Here is a 25393-nt window from a genome sequence, read left to right as displayed (position 1 = left end):
TTTCTTTCTCTTTCCAGTACTGGAGCCTAATTAAACTAAGATGAATTGTACAAGAGCTGTGACAAGTAAAAGGAGATTAGTCTTAATCACAATAAAATAATTTCCTTTCTCAGAATAAATTATGGTCATTAAGGTAATTTTAAAAGAAGATTTGACTAATATATGGAGTATAAGATTATAAGTGGCAACTAATGATAGTTATACAGAAGTGTTCTTTAATATACTATACTAGCTGCTGGGTAGTGGTAACAGGTCAATCTTACGTTTCTAAGATTCTAATTCTGTTGGTAATTGTGGGAACAGAATGCTAGATTAAGCAATCATTTTGTTCAATACAGCAGGGCTTGTTTGTAACTGACATTGAGATATTTCAATCTTACTAAATTCTTTCTAGACAGATTGGATACATATGTGGAATATTATATAATTACATCTTGGAGTGAGAAACTGGCTCAAGTTACAAGTTTTTCTTTTTGTTTGAACTTTTTTATTTATTAATTATACATAATAATTTATTGTGTATAATTAGCTATACATAATTATATACATTGGGTCAATCTGTTTCAGTGGTTCATTGTTCAGTCTTTTCACATAAAGTATTCTCTTCACGGCTTCTGGTTCCTGAAAGTTCCTCATAGTATAGATTGTGATCTTTTACAAAGTGCCATTACAAGCTTCCATATGCATGTTGTAGATTAATTTACTGTCATTTAAAACTTTCTCAAATGAGTTTTGGAAAATTGATATTAATCCTATGATTTATTGAGGAGTGGAATGGCTATCAAACAGGTTTAAGACTGTATTATTGATCTGCCTAGTTTTGTCATGGGTGGGATAGATTATGTGACAAATATTAACTTTATGAAGACAGAATATTAAGATAAGTAGAGCAGGGCAAAGTGATGCTGATTTACATATTTCTATTGCATTTATATGATAAATATGCAAATTATATGTAAAATGTGATGGAATATACCTGTTTATTGGAGTAGTATTTTATGGAGGATGGTGACTTGATTCTGTGACTGATTATGATATAAGCTTGTTTCTGATCTTTCCTAATACTTTAGTCATGAAAACTAGTTGGTCTGTTTAGTAGCCTCTTGGAGGAAGTCTGATATTACTGATGACTTACATAGAAACATTAATGCACTTTTGTTGGCATAATAGAAAGCTAGTTTACTATTGGAACTTTTCTGATTCCACAGCTTATTCTACAACCTGGAGTTTTTAGATGCAAGTTCAAATAACAATTAGAATTAACCTTTTTTGGCTTTTGAGCTTAACTAAGATCAGCTGCCATTTAACTAAGTTAATTCCTATTAGGTGATTTGAAATACATGAATACTATTCAAGTTGGAGAAATTTGGGATGGTTATTCATCAATTTTATAAACCTGTCAGACAATGCAAAGGGTGGGCCAAAGCAACTTTGTAATATTCAAAAAAGAACTTATTAACAGCAATTTAAAGATTAAGATTTATTTCAGGTTAAGATTCATAGGTTTGAACTCAATATGTCAAAATGCACAAAGTAATAACCTTAGTTGGCAGATGATATCTCTATATTTACAGTGAGGGAAAAATTATTTGATCCCCTGCTGATTTTGTACATTTGCCCACTTACAAAGAAATGATCAGTCTATAATTTTAATGGTAGATTTATTTTAACAGTGAGACAGAAAAAATCCAGAAAAATGCATTTCAAAAAAAGTTATTGATTTGCATTTTAATGAGTAAAATAAGTATTTGACTCCTTCGCAAAACATAGGACTTAGTGCTTGGTGGCAAAACCCTTGTTGGCAATCACAGAGGTCAGACATTTCTTGTAGTAGGCCACCAAGGTTTGCACAAATCTCGGGGGATTTTATCCCACTCCTCTTTGCAGATTCTCTCCAAGTCATTAAGGTTTCAAGGCTGTTTGGCAGCTCGAACCTTCAGCTCCCTCCACAGATTTTCTATGGGATTAAGGTCTGGAGACTGGCTAGGCTACTCCAGAACCTTAATGTGCTTCTTCTTGAGCCACTCCTTTGTTGCCTTGGCCATGTGTTTTGGGTCTTTGTCATGCTGGAATACCCATCCATGACCTATTTTCAATGCCCTGGCTGAGGGAAGGAGGTTCTGGCCCAAGATTTGATGGTACATAGCCCCATCCATCGTCCCTTTGATGCGGTGAAGTTCTCCTGTCCCTTAGCAGGAAACCCCCCCACCCCCAAAGCATGTTTCCATCTCCATGTTTGATGGTGGGTATGGTGTTCCTGGGGTCATAGGCAGCATTCCTCCAAACATGACAAGTTGAGTTGATGCCAAAGAGCTCAATTTTGGTCTCATCTGACCACAACACTTTCACCCAGTTCTCCTCTGAATCATTCAGATGTTCATTGGCAAACATCAGACGGGCCTGTACATGTGCTTTCTTGAGCAGGGAGACTTTGCGGAGGATGCAGGATTTCAGTCTTTCACATCGTAGTGTGTTACCATTTGTTTTCTTGGTGACTATGGTTCCAGCTGCCTTGAGATCATTGACAAGATCCTCCCATGTAGTTCTGGGCCAGGGGTCAGCAACCTGAAACAGTGAAAGAGCCACTCGGAACCGGTTCCCTCACAAAAGGAAAAACTGGGAGCCGCAAAAAATGTGTGCACATGTGCGTACATGTGCGCATGCGCAGAACAGGGTTTGACTGAAGAGTGGAGACAAGGCGAGATATGCACCTACCCTGCATATTTGAATTGATTGGTTGAACTTTTTTAGTCCCACTTTTTTTTTTGGGGGGGGACTGCACATGGCAGAGGACTGGGAGCCGCAGGAGACGGCTGAAAGAGCCGCATGCGGCTCCGGAGCCGCGGGTTGCAGACCTGTGTTCTGGGCTGATTCCTCACCGTTCTCATGGTCATTGAAACTCCACGAGGTGAGATCTTGCATGGAGCCCCAGACCGAGGGAGATTGACAGTTATTTTGTATTTCTTCCATTCGCGTATAATTGCACCAGCTGTTGTCACCTTCTCATCAAACTGCTTGGCGATAGTCTTGTAGTCCATTCCAGCCATGTAGGTCTACAGTCTTGTCCCTGACATCCTTGGACAGCTTTTTGGTCTTGGCCACAGTGGAGAGTTTGGAATCTGATTGATTGATTACTTCTGTGGACAGGTGTCTTTTATACAGGTAACAAGCTGAGATTAGGAGCACTCCCTTTAAGAAAGTGCTCCTAATCTCATCTTGTTATCTGTATAAAATACACCTGGGAGCCAGAAATTTTGCTGATTGATAGGGGATCAAATACTTATTTCACTTATTAAAATTCAAATCTATAACTTTTTTGAAATATTTTTTTCTGGATTTTTTTATTATTCTGTCTTTCACTGTTAAAGTAAACCTACCCTTACAATTATAGACTGATCATTTCTTTGTCAGTGGGCAAACGTACAAAATCAGCAGGGGATCAAATAACTTCTTCCCTAATTTTTCCCTATTTAGATAATTTAATGGGATCTGTGATTTTACCTAAATTTTTAAATTGCTGAAAAAACTTAAATTCTAATTATTTTTTATAAAGGCTATGATTGTGAATACAAGAGAACACTTACTTAACTAGATTCATACCTATGAATGTGAGATCTTGCAGTCTAACCATAAATTATTATTTTTTATTTGATTTATAACCCTTTTCATTCGGAAAGTACTCAAATAGCTGCTTCTAAGTCTTACTGAATTCAATAGACTTGGCTTCTGTGTAGGCACATAAAACTGCCCAATCACAAAGGAATTTTCTGTTGCTTTCATAATTGAATACATGCATTGAATTAGTGCTAGATGTTTTTCAAGTTTAATTAGAATTGGTTTAATTGAGAAAAAAACAAGTGCCATCCTTGCATATGATTCCAATTTTCAAAAAGTGTTGTTTCTAAGTGTAGGATTTGTTTTATCAAAATAAGGGAACTATGTGGCAATTTGTTTTCCAACCTGTGTAATAAATCTGTGACTTTGTCCTGTTATGTAACTATATGTATACCAGGCATACTATAAATGGAAATGAATGTTAAGCTTTTAGAAAAAAATACTGTGATGTGTATGATCTAATATGTTGGAATAGGTCTTAGAAGCTTATCTTCTCACAACTGTATTTTTATCTGTGACTATGCATCTTGTATGTAATTGGTGATAAATCCTGTTGAATAACATTTTAAAACTTAAATTTTATTTTTAAATAAGCGCAAATCAGATTGCATATATTCCAGTATAGCTACTTTCATTTGAATGATGATTTTACTGTTATTTATGTACATGTGGTCCTCTGCTTACAATGGCATTGAGACTAGAATTGCCATCACTAAGTGACCTGGTCATAAATCATGATGTCACAGGACCACATTACTTACTGATGGCAATCCCAATTGCCATTATTAAGCAAGGACTACGCAGATTGTTAAAGCAAGGATCTCATGTGACCATGAGTTTCAACTTCCTGCCAGCTTCTCCATTGACTTTGCTTGTGGAAAACCGGCAGGGAACACTCACAATCATGATAAAGTGACTGAGGACCCATCATAGGTGCTCCTCGTTCAGCACTGTCATTACTTTGAAGCATTGCTGAATGAATGGACTTAACTCAAGGACTACCTGTACAGCTAGGTAGAAGCACCTATCTAACTTGGATAACCTCAGAAATACAGAGTAGGTGTAGGCCTCATAAATACTTAGATAAGAGACTGCCAGGATATTCCAATACTATAAGCTAGATTGGAAAGTCAGATAAAAAAATCCCAGAAGCAAGCAATTTCCTTATTATTGCTAAATAAAATATATAGATCAGGGGTGTCAAATTGCCGGCCCGCAGGCCAGACACGTCATCCCAAAACTGCGCCCACCCCATTGCTGGCAATGGAGAAAAAGCTCCAATACATGTGACCTTGCGAGTTTGACATGTCTGATATAGATGTATCCATGAAATCATCACGAGTTGAACTCAGCTCAGAGGATACTTTACTTGTATATATTCATCGGTATTTAAATGAAAAGTGTCCTTTATGTATATATTTTGAAACTTTTTGGAAGATCATATGTTGGATTGTACTATTTGGACTATATCAACTTTGAAGAATAATTTTGTTCTGAAACTACTTCATTTCATTTTTTCATATAATTTTACTACAGCAGTTATTTTTGCTGTTTAGTGCTATGAAGACTTTGATTTTCTAAAAATTTTTATAAATAAAATCTGCAGCTGCCTGAACATATTTTTTTATATATAATGCCTTCAACCTTTTGGCTAAATAGCTGGTATTCTTCACTGTATGGTCCATTTTAAAATGTAGTATTCAAGAAACAAAAAAATAGTCAATATTTCTCAGCTAAACTTCATGCAGTGATCATGATTGGGATATTCATGAAGTTTAGCTTCTAATATGGTTAATGTTAATTTTTATAATTTTTCTTTGCTTTCTGTTTCCTAATTCATATCCCACAAATTTCTGAATAAATGGACAGATTTATACATAAAAAGAGAAGCAAGATTGCCTTTGTTGCCCTTTCTGGATTTGCATTCAAACTGGTGGTTCTTGTTCATAAATTAAATTCAGGGATAAACAGTGAAGAAACTGGGTTCTTAAATAATGCCAAACCAGGGTTACATTCTAAGCATACTCGAAAGAGTGCAAAAGTACCGTATATACTTGAGTATAAGCCGAATTTTTCAGCCCACTTTTTGGGCTGAAAAACTCCACTTCGGCTTATACTCCAGTCAACAAAAAAAAAAGAACTGTCCCTTCGTTCGGAACAGGCTGCTGAGAGAAGCTGCCTCGCCTGCTGCGCCCCCAACAACCGCCGCTGCTGCTTTCCCCCCCCCATCGCTCACCCACTGCCCCCGAAAACGCCGCTGCCGCTTTTCCCCCCCATCGCTGACCCGCTGCTCCCAAAAACGCCGCTGCCGCTTTTCCCCCCCCATCGCTGACCCGCTGCTCCCGAAAATTCCGCTGCCGCTTTTCCCCCCCCATCGCTGACCCGCTGCTCCCGAAAACGCCGCTGCCGCTTTCCCCCCCCCATCGCTGACCTGCTGCTCCCGAAAACGCCGCTGCCCTTTTCCCCCCCCATCGCTGACCTGCTGCTCCCGAAAACGCCGCTGCCCTTTTTCCCCCCCCATCGCTGACCTGCTGCTCCCGAAAACGCCGCTGCCGCTTTTCCCCCCCCATCGCTGACCCGCTGCTCCCGAAAACGCCGCTGCCACTTTTCCCCCCCATCGCTGACCTCCCGAAAACGCCGCTGCCGCTTTTCCCCCCCATCGCTGACCCGCTGCTCCCGAAAACGCCGCTGCCGCTTTTCCCCCCCATCGCTGACCTGCTGCTCCCGAAAACGCCGCTGCCGCTTTTCCCCCCCCATCGCTGACCCGCTGCTCCCGAAAACGCCGCTGCCGCTTTTCCCCCCCCATCGCTGACCTGCTGCTCCCGAAAACGCCGCTGCCGCTTTTCCCCCCCCCATCGCTGACCTGCTGCTCCCGAAAATTCCGCTGCCGCTCGCTCGCTGCCTCGCCCGGGGACCAGCACCAGCCAGCCAGCCCGCCGGCGAGAAGCCCGGCCCGGAGGTGAGGGGAGGGAGCGGAGTCGCCGGGGACGCAGCCCGGGGCCCACATGGAAACAACACAACGCTTCACACACACACACACACGCACGCACGCACGAGGAGGGAAACAAGCTTGACTGAGGAGGGAAACAAGCCCCCCCCACACACACACACGCAAGCACGAGGAGGGAAACAAGCTTGACTGAGGAGGGAAACAAGCCCCTCCCCCACACACACACGCACGCACGAGGAGGGAAACAAGCTTGACTGAGGAGGGAAACAACGCTTGACTGCCCCCTCCCCCCCACACACACACACCCACGAGGAGGGAAACAACGCTTGACTTCCGCCTCCCTAGCAGACCTCCCCATTCCTGTTAGAAATGGAGCCCAGTACTTCTAGTACTCCTGCACCAATGGAGCCCAGTACGTCTAGTACTCCTGCACCAATGGAGCCCAGTACTTCTAGTACTCCTGCACCAAAACAAAGACGCAGGTCATACGAAGCTGCTTTCAAACTAAAGGTTGTGTTAAGAGCAGAAAAAAGCAATAACAGTATTGCAAGTAGGGAATTTGGTGTTGATGAAAAACAAGTGAGGGAGTGGCGGAAAATGAAAGCTGAGTTGGAAAAGATTCCAAAGGCAAAAAAAGCTCGACGTGGTTTAACAACTCCATATGTGGCTCTAGAGACTGAATTGCATGAATGGGTTATGGAGTGTCGTCAAAATGGTTACTGCGTAACACGCATGGGAATTCGCTTACGTGCCCTTCAAATGGCTAAAGATGACAAATTAAAAGTACCAGGCATTGAAAATTTTGTTGCGTCAGCAGGATGGTGTACTGGCTTCATGAATAGGTATGGCCTATGTTTGCGGCAAAGAACAAAGATTTCACAGAAGTTGCCAAAAGACCTTGATGAAAAAGTGATGTCATTCCATTCATTCATCATAAAACAAAGAAAGATCCATAACTATGACCTGGGAGATATTGGGAATATGGATGAAACACCTATGACCTTTGATCTTCCAAGCAACAGAACCGTGGCAAGTTTGGGAGACAAAACTGTTTTACTCAGAACCACAGGTAATGAGAAAAACCATTTTACAGTTGTTCTGTCATGTTTGGCTAATGGAACTAAGCTGCGGCCTGTCATTATTTTTAAAAGAAAGACCTTGCCTAAAAAGGTCAAATTCCCACCACGAATTACAGTGCGCCCACATGTTAAAGGCTGGATGGATGAAGATGGAACAAAAAAGTGGCTGGAAGAAGTTTGGAATGGACGACCAGGAGCAGCCTTAAAGAAAAAACCATCATTGCTAGTTTGGGATATGTTCAGAGCCCACACATCTGATGACATAAAAACATTGGCAAAGTCTTCTCAAGTTACTTTAGCCGTTATTCCAGGTGGGCTTACATCTGTATTACAGCCCTTAGATGTGTGTTTAAATAAACCTTTCAAAGACCTTTCAAAGACCGAAAGATGTGGTGCGAATGGATGTCATCTGGTCAAGCCCGACTAACAAAAGGTGGAAATATGATGAAGCCTGACATAGAACTGATAGCAAAGTGGGTTCGTGATGCATGGGAAGAGATTCCAGAGGACATGGTGAAGCACGCCTTCAGGAAATGTGGCATAAGTAATGCTATGGATGGCAGTGAAGACACTGCTTTGCATGAGGAGGACAACTGTGATAGTGATGACAGCGAACTCTGTGACAATGTATATGATGATAACCTCACACCAGCTACAGCTGAAGCTCTGTTTGCAGATACAGATGAGGAGGAGGAATCCAGTTTTGAAGGATTTTGATGCTTGTGTTTTAGCTTGGTTGCTTATTGAGTTAAGGTTTTTGTACATTTAAAGTTATTGTTAATACTTTAATATTATATATTGTTTTTGTTGAATATACTGATAATATATTGTTTTTGTTGAATATACTGATAATATATTGTTTTTGTTGAATATACTGATAATATATTGTTTTTGTTGACCCTCTTTTCCACATGCCTCAATTAAAGCAATTTTATTGTTATCTACCTGTATTTTTATTTTTGAAATTTACCGTGAGCTGCTGCATTTCCCAGCCTCGGCTTATACTCGAGTCACCAACTTTTTCCAGTTTTTTGGGGTAAAATTAGGGGTCTCGGCTTATAATCGAGTCGGCTTATACTCAAGTATATACGGTAATCAAATTTGGTAAATACCAGATGAGAAAGACAAAGGGAAATAATAAAAAGACAAAATTGGTCAATATTGTGCCGATCAATATGTTGTATTGGTTGTGCTAGTATTTACTACATTTATTCTGTATTGATATTTAGCAAGGAATCTTAATTTGTGTGGCATTACATTAAACCTAATGAACTTGTTCACCATTATGCAAATTATTCTTGCTAATTCCTTTCCTTATTTAAATAATTACTATAAGGACTACAGCAAGATGTCCTGGGAGTTGGAAGTGTTTTTCAGTTGATTCTTTTTTTTTTCATACTGCCATTTCAGTGACAGATTTGGGCTAAATAAACTACTAATTTCTATTTGATTTAATAAATGGGCACAAATCTGACATCGGAAATACCAGTGCCCTTCAAAATTGTATATTCTTCAGTCTTGTAAATTATATCCTACCTTCTTTATAATGGAGTCAAATTGGCTGACTCATTCCTTCATAATCAGTACAGTATGTTTTATACGATGGGGTCACCTGCATGTGATTTTTTTGGTACAGAACAAATCATAAATCCTTATCAAAAAGCAATTTTGCCACCTTTGTGACCTAAATAAGATTATATTTTGTGTGTGTGTGTGTGTGTGTGTGTCTTGGATCTTCCATTGTTCATTGAATCACACATTATATTGGGAGGTATTGTATTTTCATATAGTCCAGTTTACATAAAAGGGATTATTTTAAAAATTAAATGTTCTTGACAAAAAATGAAAACAATAGTGAAGGATATATTTTAAAGCCATTGCATACTTAAATAACCACAAATTTTTCATCTTGCAGTGTAGTTTTTTAATAATGTAACAAGTAAAAATACACTTCTGTTGTTGTTGACTTGCAATGTCCTCAATAGGAACATTTTGCATTTGGGAACAAAGAAGCAAAATATACACTAAAGATAAAAGTATAATAAACTTACATTACAATCCTTAGTCTCCAGTTTTCTCACTTCTAGGCTAGCAACAGTCTTTGTTTTTTGTCCAAAATAGTTTTCATGTTATATCTGGAAACTTAAAAATTAATAGTTTGTGTGTAAACATACCACACTTTGTTTTTTATGTTGTTAATGGAAAGTTATAAAGCAATTAAGATGAATTATTTCATCATTGCCAAACTATTACTTTCCTTGCCAACATGCTTTGAAATGTAACAACTATGTAAGGAAGTTTTGCTTAATTAAAGAATTAAAAAAATAAAATATGAAATCTGGATAGGGTTAAATTTTCTAGAAGAAAAATATATCAGTGATGTTAAGTACTATTTTGGTTTTTTTAAAGCCTTCATGGTAAACTTTCTAGTTTATTAAAATAATAAGCCAGAAAGAACACTGGAGTTAGTAATATCCAATAGCTAAAGCAGCCTTTCTCAACCTTTTACTCTAAGGAACCCTTGAAATAATTTTGTGTTCTCAGGATTGAGAAACCTTCTTCCCCGATTTAAAATACTATTCACATGTAGTCTACACAATCATATTTTACATTTACAGCAGCAAAGTAGCAGCTGGCAGCTGAGTCACGGTAGGTAAACATTTCTATCACTATGAGCACTAGCATTCTGTGGCACACAAAGTTAAAAAGAGGGTTTTTTCAGTCATGATGTGATGGAACCTCTAGAGATGTGTGTGAAAACCTAGTTGCAAAAACTGGTCTAAAGATCAGATTCCTATCAGAACAATGTGTCTAAGAAATTCCTATACAGTAATTCTTTATTTAAAACCATTTTTTTTATTTTTTTATTTATCACATTTATGTAGCTATCCATCTCATGCACTGACTCTTACAATTAACAAAACTTACTATAACTATAACACTTGTACATTTTACTTGTTTCTGATACACTGTTTACAACTCTTTCCTGCGAAGAATCAGCTGTGGACATTTCATGGTTATTGATGAAGTGAGGGTGTCATTAGGGATTTGACAAATGTCCCAAGCTGTTCTGAATTTGAAATGATAAGAGTGTTATAGTTTGAAATGGAACACCTCTTGTTTATACTTACCGGTAATCTAATTCAAAATGGCTTTCAAGTTTTCCATGGCTATTCCAAGTAGGATAACTGCTGAATTCACATTCTCACAAAGAATATTGTTTTACATTTACTTTAAAATGCATAAACAGTTCAAAAGCAAACAAAAATGCAGTTTTAGAAGAAATATAGTATTTGGTACTAAAAATCTTGGTGTAAAATTAGATTTCACTCCTGATTTATACAGTATTAACTCATGATGTATCTGAAGAACAAAACAAATATAGTTCCTGAATTCAAATGACAAAATATGCTAAAGTCCTAAATTCTGGTATACCAATGAATGAACTGTTATTTTTCCAGCACAAATTATTTAGAAGACTGTTATTAAGACTAACAAAATATGGTTTCATTCACAGATTTTTTATTATTAAAATACCTTTTATTAAGGATTTTAACAATGCTAACAGATAATACAAGCTATTTTATATTTTTTAAATTCTTTAAAGTGTTATTTATTTATTTTCAATTTGGGATGCAGTTTTACTCACTGGCTCCTTTTTCAACTTGATACCTAAATGTCCTCTTTTAACTTTGAAATCATTGTAAATCCAAATGTGGTTAGAAAATGAGGTTGACAAACCCAGTGCCCTTAAGGGCATCACTGTGGCTGAGTGCTTCCTCATGTCCCAGTCTCCTGTACTGTCATGTGATCTTTGTGTAAGCATTGTTTGGAGCACAAGCGGGCAATCTCATCTTCTCCTTATCCAAAAAGATTCCATTAGAACAGGATCATCACAGTTCTTTGGTCTTTGCCAAGGGTGTCATCTTGGTCCTCTGGAGATATTTTAGTTCACCATCCTTCACTTGGAAATGTTCCATTCCCAGATTTTTGTTCTAAGCCAAGAACAAATTGCTACTGATTTTTCTTGCTGAACTATATCAACCAAAATATAATAAACAGTGAAAGTGATCATATAATAAAAAATAATGGATAATAGCGATTAAATTTAAATTAAATATTGGAGTCCCAAACTATTTTTAAATAGAAAAACACATCAAATTTTAAATACAACAATTTCTAGAAATTAAAAAATCAATAATTTACTGTTGCTGGTTATATTGCAAGTGCTGATCATGACAAATTTAGCAGAGATTTTTGTCAATTGAAAGAAAATTAGTATTAGTATTAGTTTGTCAATTGAAATAAAACCTAGACCACTTCTACATGTGTAGACTTTGATTCCCAGAATTCTCTAGCCACATGTTCATTGCTAAGAATTCTGAGAATATAATTCTATATATTTAGAAGTTTTCAGGGTTGTGAAACATTGACCTATATGGATTAAAATGATACCAGCCTAAGTTCCAAGGCTTACTGTTCCCATTAGGAGACCCAAGAAAACATAAGTAGAAAAAGACTCCAGTGCATTGCATATATCTAATAAATCAATACCTAAGTAATAAATGCCATATAGTAGGATTATGAGGCTTGTTCATTGTGCAAACTGATTCTTAATAAGATTATTGCAAAAGTCCATAAACAGATAACTAACCTCTCTTGTGAAAGTGATAGCAACTGCTGCCTTGGAATAATGCTATTAAGTCATTTCTGTTGAATCTGGAAATGATGATCTAATAACAGGCATCAGGCAAGATATTTTTATATTAAGTTAGAAACTTACTGTGTTAGTTTGAATGAGGAGACTTGACATCACAGAGCTACTGTACATTAATCTAGATGTAGTGGCTGCTAACAAAAGGAAGTGATCAAATCTGAATTTTTCTGTTGCTAGGAAAGGTTCTCTCTCTTTCTCCCTCCCTCCCTCCCTCCCTCCCTCCCTCTAAGGTTTTTTTCAGAAGTCTCTTCCCATTGCCTGCTTCCTAGGGCTAAGAGATAGGGACTGGCTCAAGGTCAAAGTTGGCTTTGAACCCAAGGCAGATCTTGAACTCACAGTTTTCTAGTTTCTAACCTCCTACCTTAATCATTACACCATAATTATTTCTTTAGATCAGAATAAATGTGGTTTTAGAAAGATGTTGTTCATGTATCAATTTTTTATTAATTGTTACTGATTTCTATAGGAATTTGATAGATCTCCCAATTGTCTGAAAAACTGCTTCAGATCTTTGCTAGCTGTTTAGATCATAAAGTTGAATCTATAATTATAAGTACGTGGTTGACCCTAGTTTGTTTCCACATTCACATTATTAATTATCCTGCATTGAGAAACTGAATCTTTTCCTTCCCTTATTATAGAGATACATTCCGGTGAACAAGTCTCTAATCCCCCAATAGTGTGGTCTGTGTTTGGTGTGAGTATAATAAAAGTAAAACCTCAAGGATAACTAAATGGTATGAAGATATATAAAAATCAAAACCTGCTGCTGTAGCAAATGTAACATTTAGCAGCACATTCATGTAAAAGCCTCTAAAAAGTTTTTAGTGAAACCAATAACATGTAATTAGAACTCCAAGCTTGCTAACATAATATTTTAAGATCAGGCATTTCTGTCTATCTTTGTTTTGACTGCCAAGGGGAAAAAAGATAACACACACTTTTCAAGTGTCAAGTTTACTTATTTAAGAATGCACTATGATTCTTCATATTTTTTCTGAATTATTTACAACTTTGCATGATATTCGTATTTTAATAATTCGTTGCTTACTACAGTTGAGGCCTTGAAGACTAGAATGCCTAGAAATGCTCAGTAAAGATTTTAGATTATTACTTTTCAAATAATCTACTAACATTGGAAAAGAAAACTAATAGAAAGTATTCTGAGCAATTTATTGGAAATGAGAAATATGTTTAGTCAGTGAAATATTAAAATATGTGTTATCCTTTGGTTTCAAAAGTACTGTTAGAACTAAAGTATCTGTTGTAAACTGTTTTTGTATTCCATTAGGGTGAAAATTTCACTTTCCTATGGCTTGATATGATTAAATCTGTAACTGTAGTGTTACTCCCTTTTGGCCAAATTCCTATTTCTTGCTTCATTTATTTTATATCAGATTTTCCAAGTTGTCTACAGTTAGTCCTCAACTTACAACAGGTTTAATGACCGAAGTTGTAATGGACCTCCCCAAAACTACTTATGACAATTTTTCTAGTTATGACAGTTGCAAACATGCACATACACACTCATTTGCATTTTGGGTGCTTGGCAACTGGTTCACCTTTACGTCTGTTTGCAGCATCCTACTATCATCTGACTATGATTTGTGACTTTTAATTAGTTACCAACATTTGTTTCCAGTTTGGGACAAAAAACCTGTTGGGAAAAATGGATTTGCTTAATGACTGCAGTGTTCACGAATGGGGTGTTTGCTTAATGACCGCAAGAAATGTCAAAAAATCAGATCTGGTCATATAATGCTTCCGATCAAGTTACAACCATAATTCTGGACTCAGTTATAGTCATAAATCAAAGACTACTTTCATAAAAATGACAGTATTCTGTGTAGGTTTAAAAGCAATTCATGATACAGATGTAAATGATTCTCTCTTGTTCTGCCAGTTCATATTCTTCCACTATGACTGTCAGAATGGTTGCACCATGGTTACTGCCTCAGTTAATAAATTATCTATAGCTTGCCAAATTTGTATCACAAACTGAAATTGAGATAGTTGGTTTAACTAAAGAACAGAAAGTTTACACAGTGTTAATTTGGAATTTTTATGCTTGCCCTGACATGATGTTTTGAAACTCTGATATGTGTGGTAGGTTGGAGAGGAAGGTGAACCTATCAGCCAGATTAGGATTGTCAATTTGTTTCTTAATGCCTTCATATTACAATATACTATCCTTTTCATTTCTATGTACTAAATAATATGAATAATTCTACGAGTGCAACTGCTTTTGTAAAAAAAGTCCAATATGGTTCAATGTATCCTCATTTGAAAATGAGTTTATTAGTATTTATGGTGGAATAGAGCTTCTGAATCATATTAAGCATATAGAATTGTGTTTTAGTAGCACTAGAATAAATTTATAATCTAACTCCCAGTGCTATGGCTCTAGAATGAAGACATTTAGTAGAACCCAGGTTTGCCCTTAAGCAACTAGAATTAGATAACAGGAATGCATTTATAGTATATGTTGATAACAGCAGGAAGGATTTCTACAAGTGTGAAAAGTTACAGTAGGTCAATCACCCGGTGCGCTCACACAGGGAGGGCCTCCTCAGGGTGCCGTCGGCTAGACAATGTCGGCTGGCGACCCCCAGGGGGAGGGCCTTCTCTGTGGGAGCGCCTGCCCTGTGGAATCAACTTCCCCTTGAGCTCCGGATGGCCCCGGACCTCTGATCCTTTCGTCGCGGCCTTAAAACATTTCCATCAGGCTGACCTGGACTGACAATAGGGATTTTAAAAAATGTTTTTAATATTTTATCATTGGGGCTTTAATTTAATTTTTTTTAACATTTTTATTGTTGTTAGCCGCCCTGAGTCCTTCGGGAGATAGGGCGGCATATAAGTCCCAAAAATAAATAAATAAATAAAGGGGGAATGCAATGTAAAGATCAATGTTTATGGTACTTGTTGAGAACATCAGGAAAGCTACTACAAGTGTGAAAAGTAACAAGGTTTATTAAAGCATTTCAGAGAAAAGCAATTTCTGTAGGTAATCTTTCTCTACCTAACACTACTCCCTCCCCCTCCCCCCAAGAGTGGAGAATTAAAGAAGGGATTTCAAGAGAGTATTAAAGTTTCTTAACTACTTCTTTAGTTTCATCTTTCATCTTTACAAATCTTCCATTTATTCTTCAAAAGTTGCCATATTAGCCTTTAGATACCTTATCAACATATTCTTCTAATATTTTCGGTAACATCTGTAGGGTAATCCCCTTTCTGCAGGTTGCTCTAACGATTCTCTCCTCCTTGGTAATGGCAGAAAGTAAAGTGAAGTGAAGAGGAACTAAAGAGCCTCTTGTTGCGAGTGAAGAAGGAGAGTGCAAAACTTGGGTTGAAACTAAACATTAAGAAAACCAAGATCATGGCATCTGGCCCTCTCAATTCCTGGCAAATAGATGGGGAAGAAATGGAGGTAGTGACAGATTTTATTTTCCTGGGCTCCAAGATCACTGCAGATGGGAACTGTAGCCAAGAAATTAAAAGATGCTTGCTCCTCGGGAGGAAAGCCATGTCAAATCTAGACAGCACACTAAAAAGCAGAGACATCACCCTGTTAACAAAAGTGCGTATAGTCAAGGCTATGGTCTTCCCAGTTGCAATGTATGGCAATGAAAGTTGGACCATAAAAAAGGCTGAGCGCCAAAGAATTGAGGCCTTTGAACTATGGTGCTGGAGAAGACTCCTGCGAGTCCCTTGGACTGCAATGCGATCAAACCGGTCAGTCCTAGAAGAGATCAACCCTGACTGCTCTTTAGAAGGCCAGATCCTGAAGCTAAAACTCAAATATTTTGGCCACCTAATGAGAAGGAAGGACTCACTGGAGAAGAGCCTAATGCTGGGAAAGATTGAGGGCAATAGAAGAAGGAGAGAATGAGGTGGCTGGATGGAGTCACTGAAGCAGTAGGCGTGAGCTTAAATGGACTCCAGAAGATGGTAGAGGACAGGAAGGCCTGGAGGAACGTTGTCCATAGGGTCGCGATGGGTCGGACACGACTTCGGAACTAACAACAACAATGGCTATTCTAATATTATAATCCAAAAGCGAAAGTACCTCATGTACAAGGGGGGGGAATAAAAAGCGGAGTTTCCACAAAGCTCTGGTCCATTTATGTATTTAGTTCTAATGTTTTCAAAAGCACTTTTGCCAAAAAATAATATTTCAAAATTATTGTCCCCCTTACCCATTTATACTTTCTTCAATAGATTTTTAGTAGTAATTCAAAATCCTTTAAAATTTGGGAACCTGGCCATGGAAGTGGTGGGTGAGCATGCACGAAGCTGCATTTGTGAAAGTAATGCATGCACAAAACCATCTCGTCTTCCCCCCTCCCACCACCCCTGCCATTACAGGTTGGGGACTGCTGCTTTAAAACATTATTTCTTCAACGTTTTTGATCTAGAAACACAGTTGACTCACCAAGAGGTTTTCCATTACCCTGCCAATGGGAAGATCTCTCTTTAATTTTAAATTGATTCTATCTGATAGCAGTTAAGAAAGTGAAGCTTTTGCAAACCTTAGGCTGCATTGCATTATGGATGTGATTATAAATCCTTGAATCCAGACGCTGGATCCACATAGTGACTACAAAACTCACAATCATCCTCACAAGAAGCAGCTGCCTGCAGTGCAGATGAACAATTTCTCAGTTTCTTCTTCTCCAGACAGAATCTGCTGATCAGAATTCATTATCTGGCTGCTGCCTTATGCCTAGTGCAGGGGTCGGCAACCTTGGCTCTTTTATGACTCGCAGACTTCAACTCCCAGAATTCCCGAGCCAGCCGCGAGTCATAAAAGAGCCAAGGTTGCCGACCCCTGGCCTAGTGCAATCCCCGCTCCTCCAGGAACATTTTGCTCTCCATTATACCAGTGTTCCCTAAACTTTCCGGCTTGATGGACTGGCAGAGGCGATGGCAGCGGCAGGGAGGGAAAGAGAATAATTTTGCATCTGTGCGCCACTTTCACAATTGTAGCTTCACGCGCGCATATGCGCACACACACACACTTGCCCACCACTTCCACGGCCTGGTTATGGACGGGCCGGAGGTTGGGGATTCCTGCATTTCACCACCACCCCAAAATTTAGAATATTTTAAAGCTAACAAGTATTCCAAAATAGTTAATAGTAATAGTAATAAAGTTTGAAGAGACCTTGGAGGTCATCTAGTCCAACCCCCTGCTCAGGCAGGAAACACTATACCATTTCAGACAAATGGCTGTCCAGTTTCTTCTTGAAAACTTCCAGTGTTGGAGCATTCACAGCTTCGGGAGGCAGGTTGTTCCACTGATTAATTGTTCTAACTGTCAGGAAGTTTCTCCTTACTTCTAGGTTGCTTCTCTCTTTGGTCAGTTTCCATCTGTTGCTTCTTGTCCTTTGGAGAATAGCTTGACTCCCTCTTCTATTAGTCTTTTGAGTAACATTTATCGGAAGCTATTATAAGAACAGAAACTGTAGAAACAGAATATTTCAGAATAGGAATGAGAAAGGATTTATATCGTCAACATATCTATTTAAATTATATATTGAATATATTCTAAGTATGTTACTACTGGAAGAGACGACAGCTTGAATCACAATTATAAGCATCGATAACTTGTTATCCAAAATTAAGAGAAGCACAATGACAAATTAACACAAAACCATGAAAGAGAATACTTAAAGCAATTGTCTTTCCAGTATTAATATGCAGCTTTGAAAGCTTAACATTGAGAAAGAAAAATAAAATAAAATGGATGCCTTTAAATTATGGATCTGGAGATGGATACAGTTTAATGGAACTAACAGTGGTCCAAATGAAGATTAAATATTCCATTAAGGCAATGAGGAAATAGAAATTTGCATACTTATGAGCATGTGATGTGAGTGGAGGATGGACCAGAAAAGAAAAATCTAGCAAGGTTAAATAGAGGGGGAGCTAACTGGGTGAATGATATCATTTTTTTACAGGAGTTCTTTGAAATAAATGCAAGTTATCATTAGAGGCAGGACCAGAATGACAAACATTTGTTTAAAGGGCCATTAGAAATTAAGCCAGTGAGAGGATAGATTGCTTCCAAATGGCTAGCACCTGTGCTGCTGTTACTCTGTCCCTGTAAGCCAGGGGTGTGAAACTCGCACGTGATATGTGACATATCGTGACTTTTTTTTTTCCATTGCTGGCAATGAGGTGGGCACGGTTTCACCATGACACATTTGGCCCACAGGTTGGCAGTTTGACACCCCTGCTGTAAGCTGAGCAGAGAGGCAATTGGATGCGCTGGTGCTGTGTTTGTAAAGCAATCTAAAGCAGATAGAAAAAAGATACTGTTTTCCGCCAGTAGGCCTCATAAGAATAGTATTTGGAGGAGCAATAGGAGGATGTGTAGTAGAAGTGAGGAAAAAGTGGAGCAATGAGCAATGGACTTTTGAGTGCTTGTGTTGCCTAGAACCTGTGTGGTTGTGTTGGCTCTCTTGGGTTTTTGAACTGACTTTGGTATACGTAAAAGAACCTGTGACAGCCAGATTTGCTAGCAGCTAAATAATTCTTCAGTTTTCCTACTCTAGTGAAGATATGAGCCTTTATTTTGTCTTAATCCATGGTATTCACTGTTCTTACTGCCATTCTTTAAACCCTCTTGTAATTGAAAGGCACTGGTAGAAGAGCTGAAGACAGGTTAGGTACAGTTTCATGTGGTTGCTAACACTCAGCAACAGCCTGTTGGTGCATAATTGGTCAGAAGAAAGGCTATAAAGTATGGACATTCCAGGTGATTTTGGTCTGTTCATTTCTAGTGTTTAAGTCTGCATATAAGTAAAGATTATAACTTTATAAAAATACTCGCTTGAGACTTTTATGTTTTTGAGTTTTTAGAGCACCAGCAGTTATAATAATTTTTAATAACAATTTAAAGTATTACCTTTCCTGGGATCAACAGGGTTATAGTGGGAGAGTTATAAATGTTATGAGTTCAGGAACATTATGTGAAAGAATACTTTAGATGCCCTTTATGTAAGGCTTCAGATTTTGTTCTGAAAAAGATAGTTGGACATATTTGAGTGTGTTTTTATGGAATATGCATGGTAACCTTCAAATTAAGACTGGTTTTGATGTTTAGTCTCTGACATTTCATTAGAAACTGTGTTTTGAAATTAATGCTGAGTCATGTGCTAAAGAATGTAAGTCTGTCACAACATCATCATATCAGGAAGTATTTGAATTGTCTCATAGATTTTGTTTTGCCATTTTTGGCTGTGCTGTTAATTTTAAATATTGCCAATTTTAAAAATCACATGTTTTTATTAGTGAAATATCTTTGTAATGAACTAATTTATAAATATTGTTGCAATAAAAATAAAGATCATTGCTGAACTAAACAAATGTGAACATATAGACTATTAGTTGGCTGTGTATGATGGAATGTACTGAGGAGATGGGTTCTCAGGGGGGGGTGCATTCCAGAGGAGTACCAGGGAACTCCTGAACTCAGCTCAGATATCATGAGGCCTAACACCTCCTTAATACAGGTAGTCCTCTACTTAAAACAGTTCATTTAGTGACTATTCAAAGTTACAACGACATTGAAAGAGGTGACTTATGACCATTTTCACAGTTACAACCTTTGTAGCATCCCCATGCTCATGTGATCAAAATTCAGATGCTTGGCAACTGGTTCACACTTTTGACTTGCTGCATCCCAGGGTCATGTGATCACCTTTTGCAACTTTTTGACAAGTAAAGTCAGGGGAAGCCAGATTCACTTAACAACCAGGTTATTAACTTATCAACTGCAGTGATTCACTCAACAACTATGGCAAGAAAAGTCATAAAATGGGGCAAAACTCACTTTACAAATGTCTCACAACAGAAATTTTGGGCTGAGTTGTCATAAATAGAGGACTATCTGTTCACAGAGTGTATTATAGATGCAGATAGTAGAAACTTTAGTCTGACCAAATTGTGCCTATAGGTGTAAAACAATAAAAAAAATCCCAGCTTGAAAGAATTACCGTGTGTCATTCTTTGGTTTTGGGCCCGACACTGTAGAACAGGGGTCCCCAGGCCCCGATCCGTGGACTGGTACCGGTCTGCAGGAGTCCTATTCAATTAGAAAAGTTAGAAATAAGCATAGTTTCAGGGTTTTGTGAGATGAAATTCATATTAAACTTTAAATAATCTTATAACTTTTTTTTGCTTGCAGAGATTTGAGTCATAATGATTTATTATCCTCTAATTGGAGTATTGATTCATCAGGTCAAATGCTGCAAGAAGTGTAAGTTACTTTAGCTGTAATGTAATAAACTAAGGGATGTGACATTTGTTGTAATGTGTCAAGTGATGTAATACTTGAGAATGACAGATTGAGGATAAAAATTTACAAAAGGCTTCTAATAGTAGGATTGTCAGTGAAAGAGTTAATAAGGAAATGAAAAAAATTAAATACGATAGGAGGTGTGATATAATGGCATATTAATACTGAACTGCCTTACACACTTGGTGTAGGTTGCAAATGCAAAGGAAAAGAAGGCATTGAGGTAATTGCTTCTGCAATCATTTCTGAGCCTTTAATATTTCTGCATCATGTGACTAGGAAGGAGGAGGGAGTGGGGTTTAGAACAGGGGTTCCCAACCCCTGGTCTATGGCCCACTACCGGGCATTGAGCCTTTTGGGCCGGGGCTATGGAAGTGGCAGGCAAGGGTACGCACGTGCATCCATTTGCGTGAGCAGCAGGTGAGCGTGCCCACCACTCAAACAAATGGAGCTATGTGCACTCTTGCCACACACAGAGAGCCATCCCCCCCCCCGCCAGTCTGCAAAGCCGAAATGTTTTCCCAACCTTTTTGAGGAACTCTGGGTTTAGAATATGCAACTTTGTTACAGGCCATTGCCTTACTGTCTGCCGTAGGGATATATTGGGGCAGGGTTTTTTTCTCTGAAACCTCCAGCTGGATCTGGTTTATTTTTAAGCTTAATCTTTCTTTTCACAGCTTCTTTCCGCACTCCAAATTTGGTCAATATGTGTTACATTTTCAGAGTTTCATGTTGATGTACAGAACACTTTTCTCTCTAGCATTGGGTTCAAAATATTTTTTTGTTTAAAAAAGTCTGACTTTAGGTCAGATCGCATCTGATGATCACATAGGGCATACAGCTTCTTTGGTACAATAGGGAGGAGGTTAGGGTCTGTGGTTTCGGCCCCCTCTGCCCCAGTTCTTACTCAAACCTATAGTCCGAAGATTTCTGGTGGCTTCCCAATAAATTATTAGCCTAATCTAACCTTGATTGGCTTTTTCTAAGTGTAACCAAGTTTGGCTAGGAGTACCACTTTTGTTTCTAATCATTAGAAATAATTTAGCTGAGAAGTAGACAGTTTGAATTTTACAAGGGACAATGATACTATTTTTAAAATTGAGTGTGTTTCTTTAGTAGGCTTACATCCAGATACATAGAATTCCAGATTTAGAAAGTTGCATTGAATGTATATCTGTATTATAAATATAGTAATATTGGTGACAGTTTTTAGTTTCAAGTTCTGCTGGTTAATTTATGGTTCTTAAACTAGTTTGCATGTATAGAAATGTTTTTCATTTAATATAGAATTTAACTGGTATTTACATGTTTAATGTTCTCCAGAAACAAGTAGATTTCTAGTTCTGAGAAATAATATATTTATGAATCCTTTGGAATCAATTCTGTTAATTTAACTCAAATAATAACTCAGTTTACTTTTGAAGCTCTAATGTATGTATTGTTCCAATAATCCTTGACATAGTATTTCACTGACAATAACAGTGTTCTTCTGAAGTAGCACTTCAGCACAGACTTCTGTACTAGTCTATACTTGTTTGCACTGAATTCAAATGATAAAATAAATGTATTTAGGTGCTTTGAGTTGTTTTGCTTTTTATGAAGTTTACTTCTGAGAATGTAGGTTTTTTTTAAAATGCACATAGAACAAGAATATTAATGCATGGCAAATTTACTCTATTTTTGTTGATATGACTTCTTTTTGAGTGCTAATAAATAATCCTTCTTTCAGGAAGATGAATCACAATGAACTAAGTGGCATTCCCCACTTTGGTGAACTAACTTCTAATATCACACTACTATCACTGTAAGTTAATATTCACAAAATTTTCAGGATGATTTTTAAACTTAGCAATGTAGAAAATAAAATTGTGTTAGATAATTAATCAAATAAAAATGAAGCATGGGGATGTTTGAAAAGTAAATTGAAAAATTTATGTAATGTTATGAAAGAGCAATTAACAAGAGTAATATCAGAATTCCTTTGTTATATTTATACTATCTGTCATACTGAACATTTAAATAAGTTAAAATGCTCATCAAATGATACTGGCAAGCAATCCATCAAGCTGTTTGGATAGTAGCCAATCCAATCATCAATTTATATCATAATAAGAAGCTTCTAAATATTATAATTCACATTTAATCTACAAGATATTTATTTGTATTTTTTTAACAAGCTGAAATTTCAAAGATGATATAAGTATGGCTTCTAAGTTGATTATTTATGTTTTAGAGTGCATAATTCAATTCAGGAGATTGTCTCTGAACAGCTACAAACTTATTTCTCCCTGGAGAACCTTGATCTCAGTTCCAACTTCATCACGGAAATCAAAGTTTCTTCATTCCCACATATGCAGCTGAAGTACCTGTAAGTACATGGGAACACTTAGCATGAGGCATTGAAAGTAGTTTCTTTTCCAGTTTGTATATCTGATCTAATTTTTTTTCCTTTATATAAAAAGATTGCAAGGGTTGTTAATGGATTTCTGTGTGCCATTTTTATGAAATCATAATATTAATGAAATAATAAAGCTTCAGAATGGTACTAATGAAATTAGACATGTTGTGAAGAGTAGATTTAGTAATGGAGGAATCACTGAATAGAGGAATGGATATACAGGAGATTGTATGGATTCCCAGATTAGGAGGTGGTATCCCTCAAAATCAGTTGCAAGCTGAGTAGAAATTTTTAATATTAATTTATTAACCATGACTGGAGATTGGAAATAGGATAGACAGACTTTAATAATATCAAATAGATCTTTACTATATGGAATATTAATATGATTCTAAACATGCTAAACTGTAGCTTAGTGAGAGTGCGTGAATGTAGTATCCTCCCAGGTTTATATACTCTCAGTTTATTTTGCAAGACAGTTGAAAAGCTTTCACTTTCACATGTACGTTTGGACCAAGAACTGTAATTAATAGTAACTGGTAATTTAAAACAAACCATAAACTGATTAATGTTAGTCACACTTAGTGGCTCCAAAAACACAAGCCACAATTAATTAAAAGCAGAAACACTCTTCAGCCATGTGGGAATAGAGTCAGCTCAATTGCAGTTTAAAAGTGCAATGTGGACAGATTGGAAAAGGAATGTTTGTCTCAATTGTCTCTATCCCTCAAAGTTGTAATATGTTTCAGATTCTCTTACATGATTGTCCAGGTTGCTTAAAAAGATAAGTTGCTGAGTGACAGTGGGAAATACCAACTCTACAAGGAATAGTATCTAGCAAACTGTGAATAAAAGATCATTACTTAATTGCATCTGATTAATTCTGATGACATCATCTAACACAGACGTCACCAACCTTTTCATGCTGGCAGCCCGGAGGGAAAGGAAACAGCTGGGAAATTTGGGTGTGCGTGCGCATGCGTGAACGGGGCCGTGAGCACCTGCACAACACTAGCAGCCATTTGTGCATGTGCGCAGGGGTTAGCCACCACCACTGCTAGCACCCGCTTGCTTGTGCAAACAGGCCATGCAACTCACACGGGGCTAGTGGCCCCATTTGTGCAGGTGTGCAGGCGCTAGCCACCCCACTAGCAACCGCATGCAGGCGCAAACAGGCTGCACAACCCCCACACATGCTGGTGGGCCCATTTGTGCAGGCATTAGCCGCCAGTAGGTCCACACGCATGCACAAACGGGTCTGCGGGTGCTAGTGCAATTGGGTTGAGTGCGTGCGGCCTGTTGGCCAGTAGGCCACAGTCTGGTAGTGAGCTGCGGCCCATAGGTTGGGGACCCGTAATCTAACAATTAGTGAAACAGCATGCTAAGTTTTATGAAAGTAAATTTTCTTGAAGTAAGGAATGGTTTCTTTTGTTAAATTATTCCATCAGAATTTAACATCTACCTTTCTAAAACTCTGTTTTTATAGGAATTTGAGCAACAATAGAATAACCACTCTGGAAGCAGGCTGTTTTGATAACCTGTCCAATTCCTTAATAGTTCTAAAACTGAACAGAAACAGAATAAGCATGATTCCGCCGAAGACTTTCAAGCTACCTTATGTGCAGTTCTTGTAAGTGATTATACATTGTCAGTTTGAAGCCCATATATGGAGCATGTTAACGAATGTCATAAATTCATGCCAGAGAAGTAATTCATTTTTTAAATTTTTTTCAATATATGTGTCTAATAAAAGAATTAAGTGTATTGGATAAATGTCAAGTGGAAAGTTCCAAAGCTACCATTCCTAGTTTACATGCTAAAAGTTATCTTTTCAGCTCTCATGGGGATACAGATCTGGTATCAAGTTTCATTTGCTTCACTGACATTTTTTCCTTCTTTCTGAGAAATTTCTAATGGTAGGCCATTTACTCAATGCAGGAATCCAAAGCAATAATAGCTCCCAACATACCATAGTTCTGAATTCTGAGCAGGGTATTGAATTATAGGTAGTGCTTGACGTATGATTGTAATAGAGCCTGCCCATTACACTCATAAGTAGTGATGGTCATAAATCAGTCATCCACATGACTGATGTGATCAGCTCATTAAGTGAACCAATGGTTCACTGTGGGCAGGTTTTTGGCAAAAATAAATGCTGGTTTTTGGCAAAACCATCGTAAAATATGGGCATGTGGCTGTGATAACTGTAAATGCAGGCCGGTTGCCAAGCATCTGAAATGCAGTCAGGTTACCATTAGAACTTCAGAAACAAGTTTTAAGTACCCCAAGAGGAGGTCTGGCATAACTGGTTGTAAATTGAAATTGCCTA

At 37.8% G+C, this 25393-nt stretch overlaps 1 protein-coding gene across 2 annotated transcripts in view; it reads left to right on the top strand.

Moving 5' to 3' along the window:
- Window positions 1-25393, top strand: part of LRIG2 (leucine rich repeats and immunoglobulin like domains 2) — a 52033-nt gene that overhangs the window by 2247 nt on the left and 24393 nt on the right. For both annotated transcript variants that reach the window (XR_014025739.1, XM_081322252.1), the window contains exons 2-5: window positions 20556-20627; window positions 22396-22470; window positions 22900-23034; window positions 24551-24694. Coding sequence is in view for 1 of the 2 variants with exons in the window: in XM_081322252.1 (XP_081178378.1) it covers window positions 20556-20627; window positions 22396-22470; window positions 22900-23034; window positions 24551-24694 (426 nt within the window). In the remaining variant the exon portion in view is untranslated. The remainder of the gene's footprint in view (window positions 1-20555; window positions 20628-22395; window positions 22471-22899; window positions 23035-24550; window positions 24695-25393) is intronic.

The sequence above is a fragment of the Vipera berus genome, assembly GCF_964194415.1.
Source record: "Vipera berus genome assembly, chromosome: 3".
NCBI lineage: Eukaryota > Metazoa > Chordata > Lepidosauria > Squamata > Viperidae > Vipera > Vipera berus.
The sequence above is the reverse complement of the archived record's forward strand: the minus strand, read 5'-3'. Positions and strand labels throughout refer to the sequence as shown.